We start from the raw sequence: 17017 nt of genomic DNA, 5'->3' as shown, positions 1-17017 counted from the left end.
CATAAGTTTTTATGTTGATATATTACATAAATAGCCATATAATATAGTTAAAACTGTTGTTAGTTTTAAGTTGGTAAATTTATTATTATTTATCAACCTATTTATTAAATAAAATTTTTAAGTTTGCAACAACTAATATGAAGCTAAATAAAAATATAGATTACTTAAACTTGAAAAAAATTTGTCTGGTTTTATCATAGTCTAAATCGAAACTATTAACCATAGTTAAACAAACGATACTTACTTATTATAACTACTTTATAACTTGTACAATAAAGTTAAGATTTATTATAGCTGTTATGAATACACTGGGCATAAAACATTGCATCAGATATTTCTATTAGACTCTGTTCTTATTTTGCTCTTAGTTTTCTCTTGCTAATAGTTTTCTCTTGATCTAAAATCTATTTAGTTGCATTAGTCAAAAATAGATATTTGTTGACTACCTTTAATGACATTTAAAACAATTGAAAAGCATGTAAAAAGTAGTTTCATCAATTAAAGTAATAATTTTAACTATTAATTATTCAATTACTAGTTAAAAACTTGCAGTATATTTTTTTTGGTCTAAAAATAATAAATTTAGAATTTTTATTAAACAAAATTGTTAAAAAACTAAAATTGAAAAAAATAATTCAAGTTTTTTCACAATTTTTGTACAAAATTCCAGGTTTTTTCAAGTTTTGTGGCCACCCTTATCAATTAAGATTATTTAATTCTAGTTACGGAGACACTCACATACAGATAAAAAAGTGTAAAAAACAAAAGCTTGTTTTTAACAAATGTAACTTTAAAAGGTTAAAAATTATTACTATTAAGTTTTTAATCAGTTTATTTATAGGTCAATACTGCGCTTTACTCACACATGAAAACAATATTTTTAAGAACTTAAATAAACTCCAAATAAGTCAAAAAGACGCCGATGTGGTAAAGAAAAATATATATCTAGCATTTATTAGTCTTTTTTACAACAATTCTAAAACTATTCCTGCTCATGGATTTTAAAATAAATAATTAAAATTCCAAATATGAGAAATTTAAGCAGCGTGGTTGTGTAAAATCATCCGGAAGACATCACTCTTAACGTAAAACGATCCTCCTTCAGCTGATTTCAATACAAATGTCTGAGAAAAACTCTGGGGTGGATCTTCATCAGTCTGAAAATTTTTACAGATTTCCATGAAATTAAGTTCTTCAGTTAAATCAAATTTATACTAATATATACATTAATACAACACTACACTTTACAAATACAAATGTTTCACTGTTCTGTTAGACAATATTATTCGACAAAATTCAATATATATATAATTAAATTAGAAGTTTGCCTTTTATTGAATAAAATACTTGGCTGAAGACGCGTGTTGAACGCATAACAGTTGTTACAAGAGAAGTTTATATTTTTTGTGCAACTTTGGGGCTTAATTTAAATCTACAGACTATATTTTAAGTATTGATATAAAGTTAATAAAACCTAAGGCTACTTTGGATAAGATTACAAAATCAATTTCATAATCAAATATACTAAAGGCTTGAATACTAGTCGAAATAAAACGAAAATTTAGGACAAAAAAAATTCAAATTAAAGATCTGAAAATTTACTTTAAATAAAACTGTAAGTTTTCAAAATTTAATTATAACTGAAGAGTCCTATAGGGCGAAACATTTTTCTGCAAATAAACTCTATGTGAAATATTAAATTTGTATTTAGCTCTTAAACTTAAGTTGAGAACCCTTAATGCTGCTTTTGAAATAAACCAGAAAATACTTTTAGGTTTTTAAAAGTTTAAGTTTTTTTTTTCTTTTGACTCATATAAAGCCAAACTTATTTACAGCGAACTATGGCTCGTAAAATCAACAATATCAGTCTCTAGTTAAAGTCTATTTAATTATATGTTATACAAAATTATGACTTAAATACTGACTAGATTAAAAATTATTTAATTTTTTTTTATTGTGCCTGAGAAATAGAAATTTTAAACAACTAGAAGAGAAATTAAACTAATTTAAGTTGTCGGGGCTAATATATAAAATTTTCTACCGAATTATATCAAAATCTTATGGATATAACTATGGTAAATAATAGTTTTTAATAAAACAGAGAAATTCTTTAATTGATAGTATGTATTAAGTTTTTGGGAAGTTTAACAAAGTACAAAGTTAAAGTTTAAACATATAACTAGCAGTATATAATAAAATCTAAGTATAATGGATTTTTTTAATATATAGCTTAGTATGATAAATGTGATTATATCTAGTCCAGTGCTTCTGAAATAGGGTTCCGCGGAACCCTAGGGTTCCGCGACGTCTCTCAGGGGTTCCGCGAAGCCTTTCGAAATTTAAAAAAGAAATTTGAAAAAAAAACATAAATCATAAAACTTCAAAAAAAATGGAGCACATAAAATGGAAAACATATATAATTATAGCATTTATTGATCTGCTTAGTGTGTATCAAGCGGTAGGACTTTAAATGGGTATTCATTATTAATAGGTGTCCTGGTTACGCAAATTTTTGAAAACTTTTGAATTTCTATTTTTAGTGAAGTCATGAAAATACTGGTATTATCACTAAAGCAAACAATGTAGGAGCAATGAACTTACGCATGCAAGGGAAGCAAAATTTCATTTTTGTCATGACAGACAAGATTGAGTTGTTTAAAAATAGAATTAACTTTAATAGAAAAGAAAAAGGTTAGCAATGGTAATTTTGCGATGTTTCACCGGTTTGATGAGGCCCATGAAAAATGCATAGAGTTCATCTTCTCTGACGAAATATACAACCACTTTGATCTTTGGTCTATAAAGTTTCAACATTATTTTCCTGAAGATGTTCGCATCGGAAATTAATGGATTTTGAAACCTTTTATGTTTGATATTGCTTCAGAAGAAGTGAATCTTCCTACAGATACAAAAGACGAATTGCTGCAACTATCTGAAGATAGCAATTTAAAATTGAGTTTCAAAGGGAAGGAGCTTTTAGATTTTTGAATATGTGCAATTTCAGAGTACCCCGTTTTAGCAAAGCGCGCAGTAAAATTTATTTTACCATTCACCACCACTTATCTTTGCGAGTCCGGCTTTTCGCATGTAACAAACATTAAAACGAAGCAAAGGAACTGTATGCTGACTCCAACCTTATCTACCTGTCTCCGTCTCAGTCTATCCAAAATCCAGTCGCGCATTGACATGCTTGTTGCTAAGAGACAAGTTCAAGTTTCGCACTAAATGTTTTTTATTTAATTTTCGTTAGGCATTTTACCTGTTTATTACAGTAATCTGTGAATTCGATTAGGTTCATGTTTATTTCGTTATTGTTTGTAGCTCTCATTTTGTTTTTATTATGGAAGGAATGATTTTTATGACGTTGCGATTAATCATGTTTGCTTTCGTTTATTTATTATAGAATCATAAAATACCTATTGCCTCTGGCGCACTTTGAGTTTGACTCGACTTAATACTATTACAATTGGTATAATTTCTGACAATGATATAGTTTTGCTAAAAAATTAGTTTTTCACTGAAATTCTTTTGGTTTTGAGTAAATATTATATTAAACATTTATGTAAAATTAAATTAGGGGTTCCGCGGAAAAGTTGAAATTAGGAAAAGGGTTCCGCCACTAGAAAAAGGTTCAGAAGCACTGATCTAGTCAATATAAATAAAAACTTATTTTTTTTAAAGCGCTTGCAAGGGTACAAAACTAATTTAAAAAAGGCTTGATATCACAAAATTACTTCAAGTTTTGTAAATTCCATTAATATTTATAACTATATAAATTTGTTTCAATTTGGCGGTAATATTTAACTTGATTTTTTTTCTATAACGCTTTTAGCAATGTATAATTTTTAGAGTAACATAAAAATTTCGCAAATAGGCCACACTAAACTTAATAACATTTTAAATATGATTTTTGTACTGAATAACTGTTTAGATTTTGTTATGTACTATTTTTTACAAAATATTTAATAAAAAATCAAATTACCATAAATCAATATCTATCTTAATAAAAAAAAAACTATTTTACAATTGTTTCACGTTTAATAATAAATAATCAAACTGTCTGAAGAAACAAAGTAGTTTATCCTAGACAAAGTTTATGTAAAATTTAATAATATTATGATGAAGTAGTATTGCTTTTAAATATTTATTATTTATACAAAAAGCGTTTATTGATAATATTATGTAATAAAGGATAAAAACAAAACAAGTTCTTTGAAATAAAGTAACAAAAGTTTTGAAAAGTACTTAATTATTAAAACTAACAACATTTCGCTATTCTATGAATAGCACAGGATGAAGAACTTTTTGCAAAAAAGATGGAGTTTTGTGTTCGTTTTCAAATTGTAATTATTTATATTTTTATAGATATTTTAATAACATTAATGAGTACACTTAATTTTCGCATGTCAATTTCATAAAACTAAATTTTTCTATTGGAATAAGACAAATTATTAACAAAATTGCAAATCATATTACATTAATAATTTATTATTTTTGAGATAAAAACAATTACTCAGTTTCACCACAGAGCGGATTTTCAAGTTGTAAATCTGTAGTAAAAAAATAATGGTAATAATGACAAATATTTAAAAATTAACTTGAGTTAAGATTTTATACAAAAAAAAAAACAAAATAAATAAATACTAATCAATAAATTAAGAATTATATTGATGCTAAACAATATTTAATTTATAAATTATTAAATTATAGTCCATAAGCAAATACAATTAAACCATGGTATACAGTGGGGTATTGATATCTAATGGATTTAAAAAGACAAAACTTTTACAGAGTTAAAAATTATGGAGTATTAAATTAATATTATTAAGCGCATAGTTCCTATAATTAATAAATAATGTAATAATGTTTAAAATAAAAGCAGGGAGTAAACACTAGAAAATTTATGAAAGCATCGTTGTTGTTAACACAGTTATATTATGATGACAAAGATTGACAAAATAAGATCAAAACCAAATCTTACCCAATGGTTAAATTCTGAAGAAGTTATAAAGTTGTTCAATAATTTCAATGATAAATCTCATAAATGCTTCATTAAATTTGATTAAAAAAATTTTACTCTTCAATAAAAAAAGAACACCTCACCAAAGCTATTAAATTTGCAGAAAAATACACAACTTTCGACAAACAAGAGAATAGACACCCTTATGCACACTTTCCAAACCATTATATTTTATGACAACAGAATCTGGACCAAAAAATCAAATAACAATAACTTTGACATAGTCATGGGTTCATTCCAGGGCGCGATTTAATAGGCTTATATAGAGATGATGGTCTTGCAAATATAAAACAATCCCCTGGAACAAACCTTAAAAAAATTAAAAAATCCCCTATAAAAAAGTGTCTTCAATAGACTTTGAACTTACAATCGACATTGGCAACACTAGCAAAGAATTTCTTGACGTCTCCCTTGACCTATCCCTAAACACCTACAGTCCCTACCGTAAACCTAATTCCAAAACTAGCTACATCAACAACAATTCCAACCATCCTAAAAATATACGTAACAATATACCAAAAATGATTGAAAAAAGATTATGCAAACTATCTAAAAATAAAGAAATTTTTAAATAACATCAAAGGCTTATACCAAAATGCATTAAACAAAAGTAATTTTAAATATAATTTAACCTACAAACAATTTAATAATACAAACATTAACAAAATAAGAAATAAAATTGCATTTATTACAAACCCCTTTTGTAAATCTGTACAGACCAAAATTGGCAAGCTTTTCCTGGATTTCGTAGATAAGCATTTCAACAAAGACAGCATCTACCACAAATTAACTAACAGAAATTATATAAAAGCATCATACTGCTGCACACCAAATGTTATGGCCCTTATAAATTCACACAAAAAAAAAAACTCACGAAAAAATTAAATAAAAACGAAAAACTTAATGTAAATGTAATTGTAGATCAAAAACAAACTGCCCTGTGGATAACAAGTGTTGGCTAAATAACGTCATATATCAAGCTAAGGTTTCCACATCCGTAAATGAACACAAAATTTACATTGGTTTAACGAAAAGAACATTTAAGTCTAGATATAATGAACACAAAACCTCTTTCCCCAAACCTTTTAAAAGCAAACCCAAAAATTGTACCCGACTTGCAAATCACCTATGGGATCTATACAGTAACCATATAAAATACTCAATTGAATGGAAAATAGTAGAATCAGTAAAATCTAACACAAACCATACTAACATGTGCACTTTATGTAACCTATTAAGACTCCATATAGCCCTGGCAGACAAAAGAAAACCTTAAACAAGAGAAACGAACTGATAACCCAATGCACATATTACTTAAATAAATATTTATAGATTATATATCACATAGGTATAAATTTTATTAATTTATTAAGATATTATATTATTTGTACGTGCATTATATTAGTATTCCCATTTTCAGTCTTAAAATGTTTTTTTTTTCTTTTTTTCAAGTCTGTTTATTAGTAAATTATATTTTATTAAGATATTAAATAACTTGTGCATATTTTATAACATACCCATCTCCAGTTGTAAATTATTAGTTGTTTTTTTTTTGAGTTAGATTATTAGTAGATTATACTCTCTTTAATTGTTTCTCAACTAAATATATTTTACTTTTATCTCATTTTTTAAATAAAACATCTGAAATCTAACCCTCATTCTATTTTTCGATTATCAAATATTTCTCACAAGAAGCCATTTTATTCTTTGTCATCACAATATAACTGTGTTAACAACAACAATGCTTTCATAAATTTTCTAGTATTTACTCCCTGCTTTTATTTTAAACATTATTACATTATTTATTAATTATAGGAACTATGTGCTTAATAATATTAATTTACTACTCCATAATTTCTAACTCTGTAAAAAAGGTTTTGTCTTTTTAAATCCATTAGATATCAATACCCCACTGTATACCATGGTTTAATTGTATTTGCTTATGGACTATAATTTAATAATTTATATATTAAATATTGTTTAGCATCAATATAATTCTTAATTTATTGATTAGTATTTTTTTTTTTTTTTTTTTTAAATCTTAACTCAAATTAATTTTTAATTATTTGTAATTTTTACCATTATTATTCTACTACAGATTTACAACTTGAAAATCCGCTCTGCGGTGAAACTGAGTAATTGTTTTTATCTCAAAAATAATAAATTATTAATTATTAATCTCCCTTGTGGATGGATTACTGTCCTATTTATTTGTTTTAAACTCTATAGTTAAACTATAGTACATTCAATTTAAATTTTACAAAAAACTGAATATTGATTCTGTATAAACCAACCTTGAGCATTCCAATAACTATGATGAGAAGAGTGCTGTTGTCAACTAGTTGATGGTCCATACAAGTGATACTATGGTTGATACTTTTGAAGGACAATGACTAAAAATTTAGATTAGCTTTTAAGATGTATTCAACAATCTAAAAAGTTTCCAATACAAGTTTATTTATTGACAACGCACCCGTTTTTCAATGTAAACTTTCTTTAAAAAAAATGTTTTAAAATGTAAACGTTTCTATAATTTTTGATTTAGAGCTGTAAACCTTCAGAAAGTATTTTTTAAACAATTTTAAAACAGTTAATGTGTTGAAATTTTGAAAACATCCCAATTTTCAAAAGTATAAATTTTCAAATTAGTTGAACATCTAAAAATTTTAGTACATATTTTTTTCTATTAATTAATAATAAACAGTTTACTTTTCAAGATAATTAACTTTAAAAAATATTTTTAATTCTACGTCAACTTTAAGAACAAAACTATTTTTAAAGCAAAAACAATAAAATCCTTGTAATCAGTAGAAAAAGTAATTCAAAATCAAAACCTTAATATTAAGCACAATATTACTATTTTACTATTTTTTCAACTGTTTAAACTTCAAATATTGAAAAATTTTAGCCCTGAAATAAAAAACTTCAGTTTTAAGAAAAATTAACTTCAAAATATTACATTTTATCTGTTTTTAAACCGACTCTACATCAATTACTATTTTTTATTAAAGTTTATATTTTAGAAACTTACACACTGAAACATTTTTTAAAAGACGTATAACTAGTAACCATTTAACATATTAGAAAAAAAAGGTATTTCAAAATTAAATATTACATATACATTTTAAGTACAGATAATTTTTCACATATTAAATACTAAATATACCGTAAGAATATTTTTGTTAAAAGTTAAAACACATCATCTACACAAAGTAATAAAATCTAATATTTAAATTGTATACATAAATTTTTAAGAGATGCAGTAGAAAAAAAAAGCTTCTATAATGGCTGTAAAGGTGTAAATTTAAGAACTTTTGTTAAAAGCAATTCTACATTTAAAACAGACTTACGTTTAATTTATTTCTAATAGCATCCACTCCCTGATCATTTGATCCTTCAAAGCTTAAGCATGAATCAGTTCCCTGAAAGTATGATGCTTATGTTTATACTATTGCACTAGATATATTAACAGAATTTATCTTGCAGAAACAATAACAGTATCTATTTGTAGAAATAATCAAAGTGTTAGTGAAATACTGTTTGCAACCATGTAAACACTGAAAAAAACTTATTAGTAAATAAGCTAGAATATCACAGTTATTAGACCATTAGACAACAATATCCAAAAAAAAAAGAATAAATCTCAACGCAATTTGAACTTTGACTGAAACTTACAAGGAAATTTATCCCACAAAAAAACCAATCCCTTACGAAGTTAAGGTGTAATTTTGGTAATGATTACATGATAAAATGTTTCCACTTACAGATTGACAGGTATGTGCCAAAATGCTCAAAAGCTGAAGGATCTATCTAAAGACCTTTAAAAAAAATCTTAAATTGTCTTAACTTGTAAATTTTAATGCAAGTTGAAAATTTGTTCAACAAAATATTTTGTTATCTTTAATTATATATAGAATTGTGAAATCCAAATCATTGTAAAAAGAAAAAAAAACAAAATTCATACTGAATTGTTTAAAGTTGACTTTTATAATAATTGTTTTCTTGTACAATTTGAAATTTTGTGTTTTAATTTTGCTTATAGTGTTGTAATTTTAGTTTCCTAAAATTTAGAATTAAAAAGTTCAAAACCTTCCACCAATAAAAAGTAATGTTTTATGAATTTTTAGTAAAATTCTAAATTAAAACTGTACATAAAAAAAATCTACAGTTATTACATAACTGTTACTATACAGAGATCCAAAATCTTTTTATACAAATAAACCTTGACGTTTAAATCAAAGCTTGAAGTATCAAATATAGTAAAATTTTCAAATAATGTAAAAATTGTATCTATATTTTAAGATATATTCAGTAATTCAGCATGTTTTCTTTTGATTGATACAATGGGTCATCATAGCTATTTCTGCCTGGTGAGTCTAATAAGGACAAAACAAGGTTGCAGATTGTCACATAAACTAGTGTATATGGTTGTGCAGTGCAGTCTTGTGCTCATGTTTTTAAGTAAAATAAAACCTCATACAAATTATTAAATAAAAAATTTAGTTTGAAAAAGTTATGTTGATTTTAAATTTTTATGACACAGACAACAGAATTTTTTTAATTTAAACAACTTGTAAATTTCATAGAGATAATTTGCTATAAGACAAAAAATAGTTTAATAGGTCGCTATTCTAAGTTTGTGGTAAAACATTTTTTAGGGTAATGACAACCTTGCAATTTTCAGTTTAACAGAATGATAGTGAGAAAAATTTATGGAAGTTAAATATTTAAAACTAACATATAAAGATGCTAGGTCTGTTCCTCTGACACCAGCTGCTCCTTTGTACTTTTCATAATACACTTGGCAAAATTGTTTAGCTATTGCTTCAGGGGAAGACATGTTTTAATATAAACTATTCAAAAAGCTAAAAACATATTCATAACTATTTTTTATAGCTGTTATTACTAATTTTTGAAATAACTAAACAAAGTTGTTTAACTTTAAAGGAATAGGTTAGATTAAAGTTCAAAAAAAAACCTAATTAAAATTATATATCTTATTTATAAATTTAGTTAGTCAATTAAAAGTGGCTGTAATATATAAAAATTCAACTATTTTTTCAATTTTGTAAACTGATGTTCAACTTCGGTAATACTCACTGGCTCATTGTTTTCATCATTATAGTCATACCACTCTTTTTCATTTAAATCAACATCCTCAAATATTTTATTCATATCTGAGTATACAGACCACCCACTACGAAAATCATAGTCAATGGGTTCTACACCTCTACACTCAAATGCCACTATAACTTTGAAGCTTTCAGAGTCATCCATGGTATAGCTTTTAATTGTGTCTTTTAGGATATCTATATGGTTTTCTCGTTTACACATTTTACATTTTAAAACCATGCTAGCTGATCCTCTTCCACCTTTAGTTTCAACACTCTCAGCAAGGCATACATACTGCCAACTGTCTGTCACTTCGCCACAACTAGTGCATTTTAGTTTCAAGTAGTATCGGAAATCATCATCAAGACATTTAACCTCAACAACATTTTCAAGCACAGCTTTAATGGAAAGAGCTATTTTGACCATTATATTAGTATAACACTCTAGATTTGTAAAATATGTATCAAAAATATTTTGACTAAGACTTTATATTAAATAAAAAATAAAAAATAGTACTATTGACTAATCTGGTGTAAAATCATTTAAGACTATTCATTAACAGTAAAATTAAAAACATTAAGATTTTATAAAACCAACTGTCTTCACAACTAATACTTAGTACAATTCAAAAATAATTCTTCTAGGTTTTACAATTTTCTATGGTACAAAAATATGGTACAAGTTCTTGTCCCTTTTAAATTCAAAATTAAAATCAAGATAAATTGTTAAAATTAGTATAAATTTGCTGAAAAGATACAGTAATGCTATATTTAAAACGTATTTTTTTCAAGTTATTTAATTTTTTTTATGCAACATTTAATTTCTATCTAATGTAAATTTGATTACTTGATGAATAGTTTGTTTAAAGTTCTAGATTTTTTATATTTGTCTTAAAAGTTTCTAGTTATTTCAAGTAAAAATGGCATAAGTGATTTAAAAAAACAAATAATATACTTGACAATGTATAGCATACACAAAACATATGAAGTTTATAAAGTATTTAATTAACTTGATGATGTACTAGCTTTGTTTATGAAAAGTTCTATAAAATAGTAAGCCTTAGATGTGGTAGAATCAAAAAAATAAGTTATCAAGAAAATTTATCTGAGGCTATAGAAAGCAGAATTTTTTTTATAAAAGTTAATCTTTTTTTTTTGATGTATAACTAAGCTATCAGTTTTTTTATACATTTTCAGACTCAAAGAATTTTTTGAAGTAGGTACAACATGAATGGTTACATGACAATTCAAATTTGGACAACTCAAATTCCGACAATTCAAATTCTTAAAAAGAAATTCATAAGACTATATCTCAAAAAGCAATAAAATTTGAAAAAGATTAAAAATACATATGTAGATCTTATTTAAATCTACAAGCCACTTTTTCTTTTTTGCAAAATCTTAATATTTTTCTAATATTTAAAAATTACTAAGGATAAATACGTTTTTTACTTTATTTAAGGCCATAAGGAGGGCTAAGCCATGTTTTTTACAAGTTGATTTTATTTTATAGTTTTTAAAAAGTTTCAATTTGCTTTTTTTAAACTCAAATTATTTTCTGAGATATGGCCAGTCAATTTTGGACCGCATAATAGGTTCCTTATGGGAATCAAAAACTAAAACAGCAAAAATAGACTATTCTATTTAAAATCTATTTCCTCCTACATTTTTCAAGCATTTTTTTTTTCAAACTTTCACAGTCTAATCTTTATACAATAACAAAAAATGTTACTTTGGACTTAAAAAATTTCAAGTAAAATTACCTTTTTTTTGAGAAAAAGACTATTTTTTTATTTTTATCATAAAATTTTTATTTTTTTAAATTATTAACATTCATAAATATTGTTATTTTCTTACAATATAAGGAACATTCCTGAAAATTTGAAGAATATTGTTTGAAAAATGAAGGAAATATATTTTTAGTGAATTTTAAAATTTCCAAGAAAATTGACCCTGAAAAATTTGTGGTCCATAGGTTTGTATCAAAAACTTTTTACAAAATATAAATTATCTCAAAAGTTAAATGGTATTTTTGAATTCTATAAAAACTGGCTTGTAGTTTGTACTTAACGCTTTCATATAAAGTTAATTTTGTAAAAAAACATGGTCCTGAACGTTAAGGTTTTTTTTCCAGATTTCCCAAATTTCTTCTAGGTTTTTAAAAGTACACATTTTTGGGCCTATTTTTAGTTTAAAGTTAAGTTTAGAGTAAGAAACTGTGTTAAATAGTATAAAAACATTGAAAAGATACTATTAAGCTACTATAAATGTGTTTTTTAATAAAAAAGATATTTGATGATGACCAAATTTTTTTCTATATGATAGATTTTTTGTGTCAAATCAAAATTTTACTACTTAACATGTAAAATATGTTAAAAATTCCAGGTTTTTCATGGTTTTTTTTTTGTTTTTTTCAAATTCCAGGTTTTTTTTTTTCCTAAATAGTCAAATTCCAGGTAAAGTGGCAACCCTGTATTAACCAAAAACTGAAAAAATTACTAATAACTTATCAAAAATACAAAAATACTAACAAAAAATCTTAACAATCTTCAGAAAAAAAAATTTTAAGTCATAAAAACTATCTCAAAAATTATGAAAAATTTGTAAAAAACAACCTGTATATACTGAATTATTTTTATTTAATTTTTTTTTCAATTTAGCAAAACAATGTTTGTTTATTTATTATTAAGGGCATAGGGGGGGGGGGGGGGGGGGGTAAACACCCTTTTTTGGTTTTTGATCTTATTTTATATAGTTTTTACCAAGCTATAAAATGCTTTTTACAGATTTAAAAAATTCAAAACAATTTTTGACATATAACCGGTCAAAGTTGGAGGCAACAATAGGATCCTTATGGGAGGCGCAAACTAAAACAGCAAAAATAAACTATTTCACTAAAAATCTATCTTCTCCTACTTTTTTTGAGATAACTACCTGAAATTTTCAGGAAATGTTCCTTGATATATTTAGAAAATTCTGTTGGAAGGGATTTTTTAAAAGTTTAAAAATAAAATTTTATATAAAAAATAAACAAAAAAAAGTTTTTTTTAGTTTTTTTGTTATAAAATTTTTATTTTTAAATTTTTTTAAATTTTGTTCTAACAGAATTTTTTAAATATTGCAAGGAACATTTCCTGAAAATTTGAGGTAGTTATCTCAAAAAATGTAGAAGAAAAAAGATTTTTAGTGATTTCTAGTTATTTGCCGTTTTAGTTTGCGCCTCCCATAAGGATCCTATTGTTGCCTCCGACTTTGACCGGTTATATCTCAAAAATTATTTTGAATATTTAAAATCTGTAAAAAGCATCTTGTAGCTTAGTAAAAACTTTATAAAATAAGATCAAAAACCAAAAAAGGGTGTTTACCCCCCCCCCCCCTATGCCATCAACTTTACTTTTAATCAAAGTCTAATATCTATAAGTTGGTCATAATTTTAAGAAGAACATTTCCATAAAAAATGAAGTAAATAAGTTTCTCTAGATACATAAGAGAAAATAGATTTTTAGTCATTTAATATATTTGCAATTAGTTTTCTACTGACATAAAGAATCTATTGTACTCTCTGACTTTAACCAACTATACATCAAAAATTAATTATTAAATCATTTTATAAGTCCTAGACAAGACGTTAAAAGGTATCCAAAAAGGGGTGTGACTCAATAACCAAAATATTCTTTTGTGCATCAAGTCCTATGACTAAGTATTTTGGCTGCATTTTTTCATTTTACACATACTTTTTATTTAATTAAATCATTTTAAAATTTAATATTTAAAGCATATTTTACCTTGGTTAAAACTCTACAAATTAAAATCAAGTTGAAAGAAAATATACTTACCCCCAACTTATATGCCCTTTAAATAACACTTGACAAAAAATTTTCTTTTTAAAAAAATGAATTTCTTCCAGGTTTTTAATAGTACAAGCCTTTTTTGCCTATTTTTAATATAAAATTATGAAATATCAGAAATGCTGCTAACATCCTGCTAATGTTAAAAAGTATAAAACTATTGAAAAGCTACTTGATAAAATTTAATTATTTTGTGATACAAACTTTTTTTTTAAATAGATTTTTTATATCTAATCAAAATTTCAAATTTTACAACAAGAATTTGTTTAAAATTCCGGTCTTTTAGTGGTTTTCGTAATTCCAAGTTTTAAGAGGTTATTTTAAATTGTTACATTCAAGATTGTTCCAGGTTTTTGTCTACATTGTTAAATACCAGGTTTAATCAGGATTCCAAGGTTTTTTGGCAGCCTTTTTTAATTAAAATAAAATTTTAAATAAGATTTGAAATATGTATTTATAGTAAGGTTAAAGGCTTAGGGGATTCCAACATTTTTTTTTACAAAAACTAGATTAGACCTTACATGAAAGCTATAACTATATACTCTAAGGTACTTTTTATAGAGTTTATATTTATCAACTTTTGAGTTAAAATTAGTTGTAGAAAGCTTCTGATACATACGTATGGAGGAAAGACTTTTTATTGTTGATTTTTATTGAAATTTTCAAAAAAGACTTAAATTCTATGTTCTTCTTCATTTCTAGGTAAATTAACCTTGAATTTTTAGGAAATGTTCCTTGTATTATTAGAAAAAATCTTATAGTACAAACTTAAAAAAAGATTGAAATTTAACAATTTTACATACAACAAATAAAAAAATATCAATAATACTTTTTTAGTCAAAATTTAGAAAAATCTTACAAAATAAATGTTTATAAATAGTTAATATTAAACTAAGAAAGTTTCAAAAAGATTAGTTTAACTTTTCTTAAAGTCTAACTTTAGGAAAAGTTAGACTTTTTAATGAAATAGTCTTTTATTTGCCTTTTTACTTTGGTACTTCCATAAGAACCCATTGATCTTTCCAACTTCGTACCCTTATATCTCTAAAACTAATTTGAATTTTCCAAAACGGTAAAACGCAACTACTAGCTTACTTCAAGATCTATAAAAAAAAAATAAACAGCATGTAAAAAAGTGCCTACCCCCTTATGCCCTGAATAATAATTTTAACTGTTAAAACTAAAAATACTAATATTTTAGACTAATACTGTTATTTGAAATTTTTTTTAAGTTATGTACTATATTTATATTGATATATACATTACACAGGGTTGATGAAGGTTTTCCTAACTCTTCCAGGTTTTTTAAAATACAAGTATTTGTTTTTTTTTAGTAGTAATTAAATTAAGTTTATGGTAAAAAACTCTCTTAAATAGTATAATAATATTAAAAAGCTACTGTAAACAGAGTTGCCGAAGGTTTTTGGCAAATTTTCTCCAGGTTTTTTAATTTATTTTAAATACCAGTTAATTTCGGACTGCATAATAGGTTTCAAATGGGAATCAAAAACTAAAACAGCTAAAAAAGACAATTTATTTAAAATTTATCTCCTACATTTTTCATACATTTTCTTTCAAACTTTCACAGTCTAATCTTTATACAAAAACAAAAATGTTACTTTGGACTTAAAAATTTCAAGTAAAAATACCTTTTTTATGAAAAAAAGACTTTATTTTTCTATTTTTATCATAAAATTTTTAATTTTTTAAATTACTAAAATTCATAAATATTGTTTTTTTTCTTATAATATTAGGAAAATTTCCTGAAAATTTGAAGAAGATTGTTTGAAAAATAAAGGAAATAAAATTTTCAGTGAATTTTAAAATTTCCAAGAAAATTGACCCTGAAAAATTTGTGGTCCATAGGTTTGTATCAAAAACTTTTTACAAAATATAAATTACCTCAATAGATAAAGATATTTTTGAGTTCTATAAAAACTGGCTTGTAGTTTGCACTTAAAGCTTTCATATAAAATCCAGAGTTAATTTTTGTAAAAAAAGTGTTTAACCCCCCTATGGCTTTAAAATAGTTTTATTATTACTTAATATTTTCAGAATATTTGTAGAGTTTTATTATCTTAATTTCCAAGTTTAGCTGTTCATTATTAGGAGTGATTTTATTTTAAGTAGTTTAAACAAATTCAAACAATTAATAGTGTTAGATTCGATTGATTAAAACTGAATTGTCTACAAATCTATAAAACAGTTGAACAAACTTATAAATGCTCTAAATTTTTACCTACCTACAACAACATTTACTAGAAAAATAAAGACACTATATAAAAATATAAGTTGCTCTTACAGTTTATGATTCTAATTAATATTTTAAGTATACTGACATTACTAATTCTCCCCTCTTATTTAATTATGAGATATTTGGTGAATTTTTTGTGGTTGCTCTTGTAGTGAGGGCAACAAGAAAAATGTGAATGTAAATGATGATAAAAATCAAAATCTAGGGGAGGAGACGGTGTGGAGCCCATGGTTTTCTGGTCAATTTTGTTAAAAAAGGATGCTTATCATATTTAAATTACAAAATAAACAGGAAATAAAAATAGGAAAATATTTAGTGTTAATATAATTACCTTTCAAGATTTTGTTTTTATGTTTTCATTATTGTTTTAAAGTTAGCTCAAAGTATTAGTTACAAGTAAATGGTGTGCAACTGGTTTACGGAATGGGGCCTTTCTCCACGCCAATCTATTGACCTTAGTTGAAAGCATTCACATTTTTCTTTCTTTCTTTTTTATGTTCTGATAGATTTTTGAGTAAAATCAAATTTTTACTACTTAGTATGTGGAAGTTGTTAAAAATTCCAGGTATTTCCAGGTTTTTGTAGCTATATTTGTTCAAAATTCCTTTTTTTTTCAGGTTTTTTTTCAAAATTTCTCAAATTTTAGGTTTTTTAGCCTAAATTGTCAAAATCTATGTTTTATGTTTTTTGGCAACCCTGGTATTGGCATTTGTTAAAATTAAGTTTTAATTATATCTAGCCATTTTGAATTAAAATAGTGAAGATAGTTTTTTTATTTTTGATC

General features: G+C 25.0%; 2 protein-coding genes across 2 annotated transcripts; both read right to left on the bottom strand.

Moving 5' to 3' along the window:
• Window positions 1-570: 570 nt before the first annotated feature.
• On the bottom strand, window positions 571-9887 carry LOC145840455 (putative nuclear transport factor 2). Its single transcript, XM_082947717.1, has 4 exons — window positions 9759-9887; window positions 8371-8442; window positions 7315-7413; window positions 571-1157 (listed from the first exon to the last, which is right to left on the bottom strand). Exons 1-4 carry the CDS (start codon window positions 9858-9860, stop codon window positions 1038-1040), a joined length of 393 nt encoding a protein of 130 aa, XP_082803843.1. The 5' UTR covers window positions 9861-9887; the 3' UTR covers window positions 571-1037.
• Window positions 9888-9891: 4 nt separating this feature from the next.
• Window positions 9892-10571, bottom strand: LOC145840454 (CXXC motif containing zinc binding protein-like). The gene has a single exon (XM_082947716.1). It carries the CDS (start codon window positions 10556-10558, stop codon window positions 10073-10075), a length of 486 nt encoding a protein of 161 aa, XP_082803842.1. The 5' UTR covers window positions 10559-10571; the 3' UTR covers window positions 9892-10072.
• Window positions 10572-17017: the final 6446 nt, after the last annotated feature.

Source organism: Thalia democratica, chromosome 7, assembly GCF_965202585.1.
Source record: "Thalia democratica chromosome 7, ktThaDemo2.hap1.1, whole genome shotgun sequence".
In the NCBI taxonomy this organism is placed as follows: domain Eukaryota; kingdom Metazoa; phylum Chordata; class Thaliacea; order Salpida; family Salpidae; genus Thalia; species Thalia democratica.
Note: the sequence above shows the minus strand (reverse complement) of the source record. Positions and strands in the feature narration are given on the sequence as shown.

Bases quoted from the DNA above. Each gene is read 5' to 3' on its own strand.
- LOC145840455 (XM_082947717.1), bottom strand. From the start codon at position 9,860: ATGTCTTCCCCTGAAGCAATAGCTAAACAATTTTGCCAAGTGTATTAT. The intron at 7,414-8,370 runs GTAAGTCTGTTT...CTAAATTTTTAG, and splicing joins CTATTAGAAATAAATTAAAC to TCATTGTCCTTCAAAAGTAT. The intron at 1,158-7,314 runs GTTGGTTTATAC...AAAAATTTTCAG, and splicing joins TAGTTATTGGAATGCTCAAG to ACTGATGAAGATCCACCCCA.
- LOC145840454 (XM_082947716.1), bottom strand. From the start codon at position 10,558: ATGGTCAAAATAGCTCTTTCCATTAAAGCTGTGCTTGAAAATGTTGTT.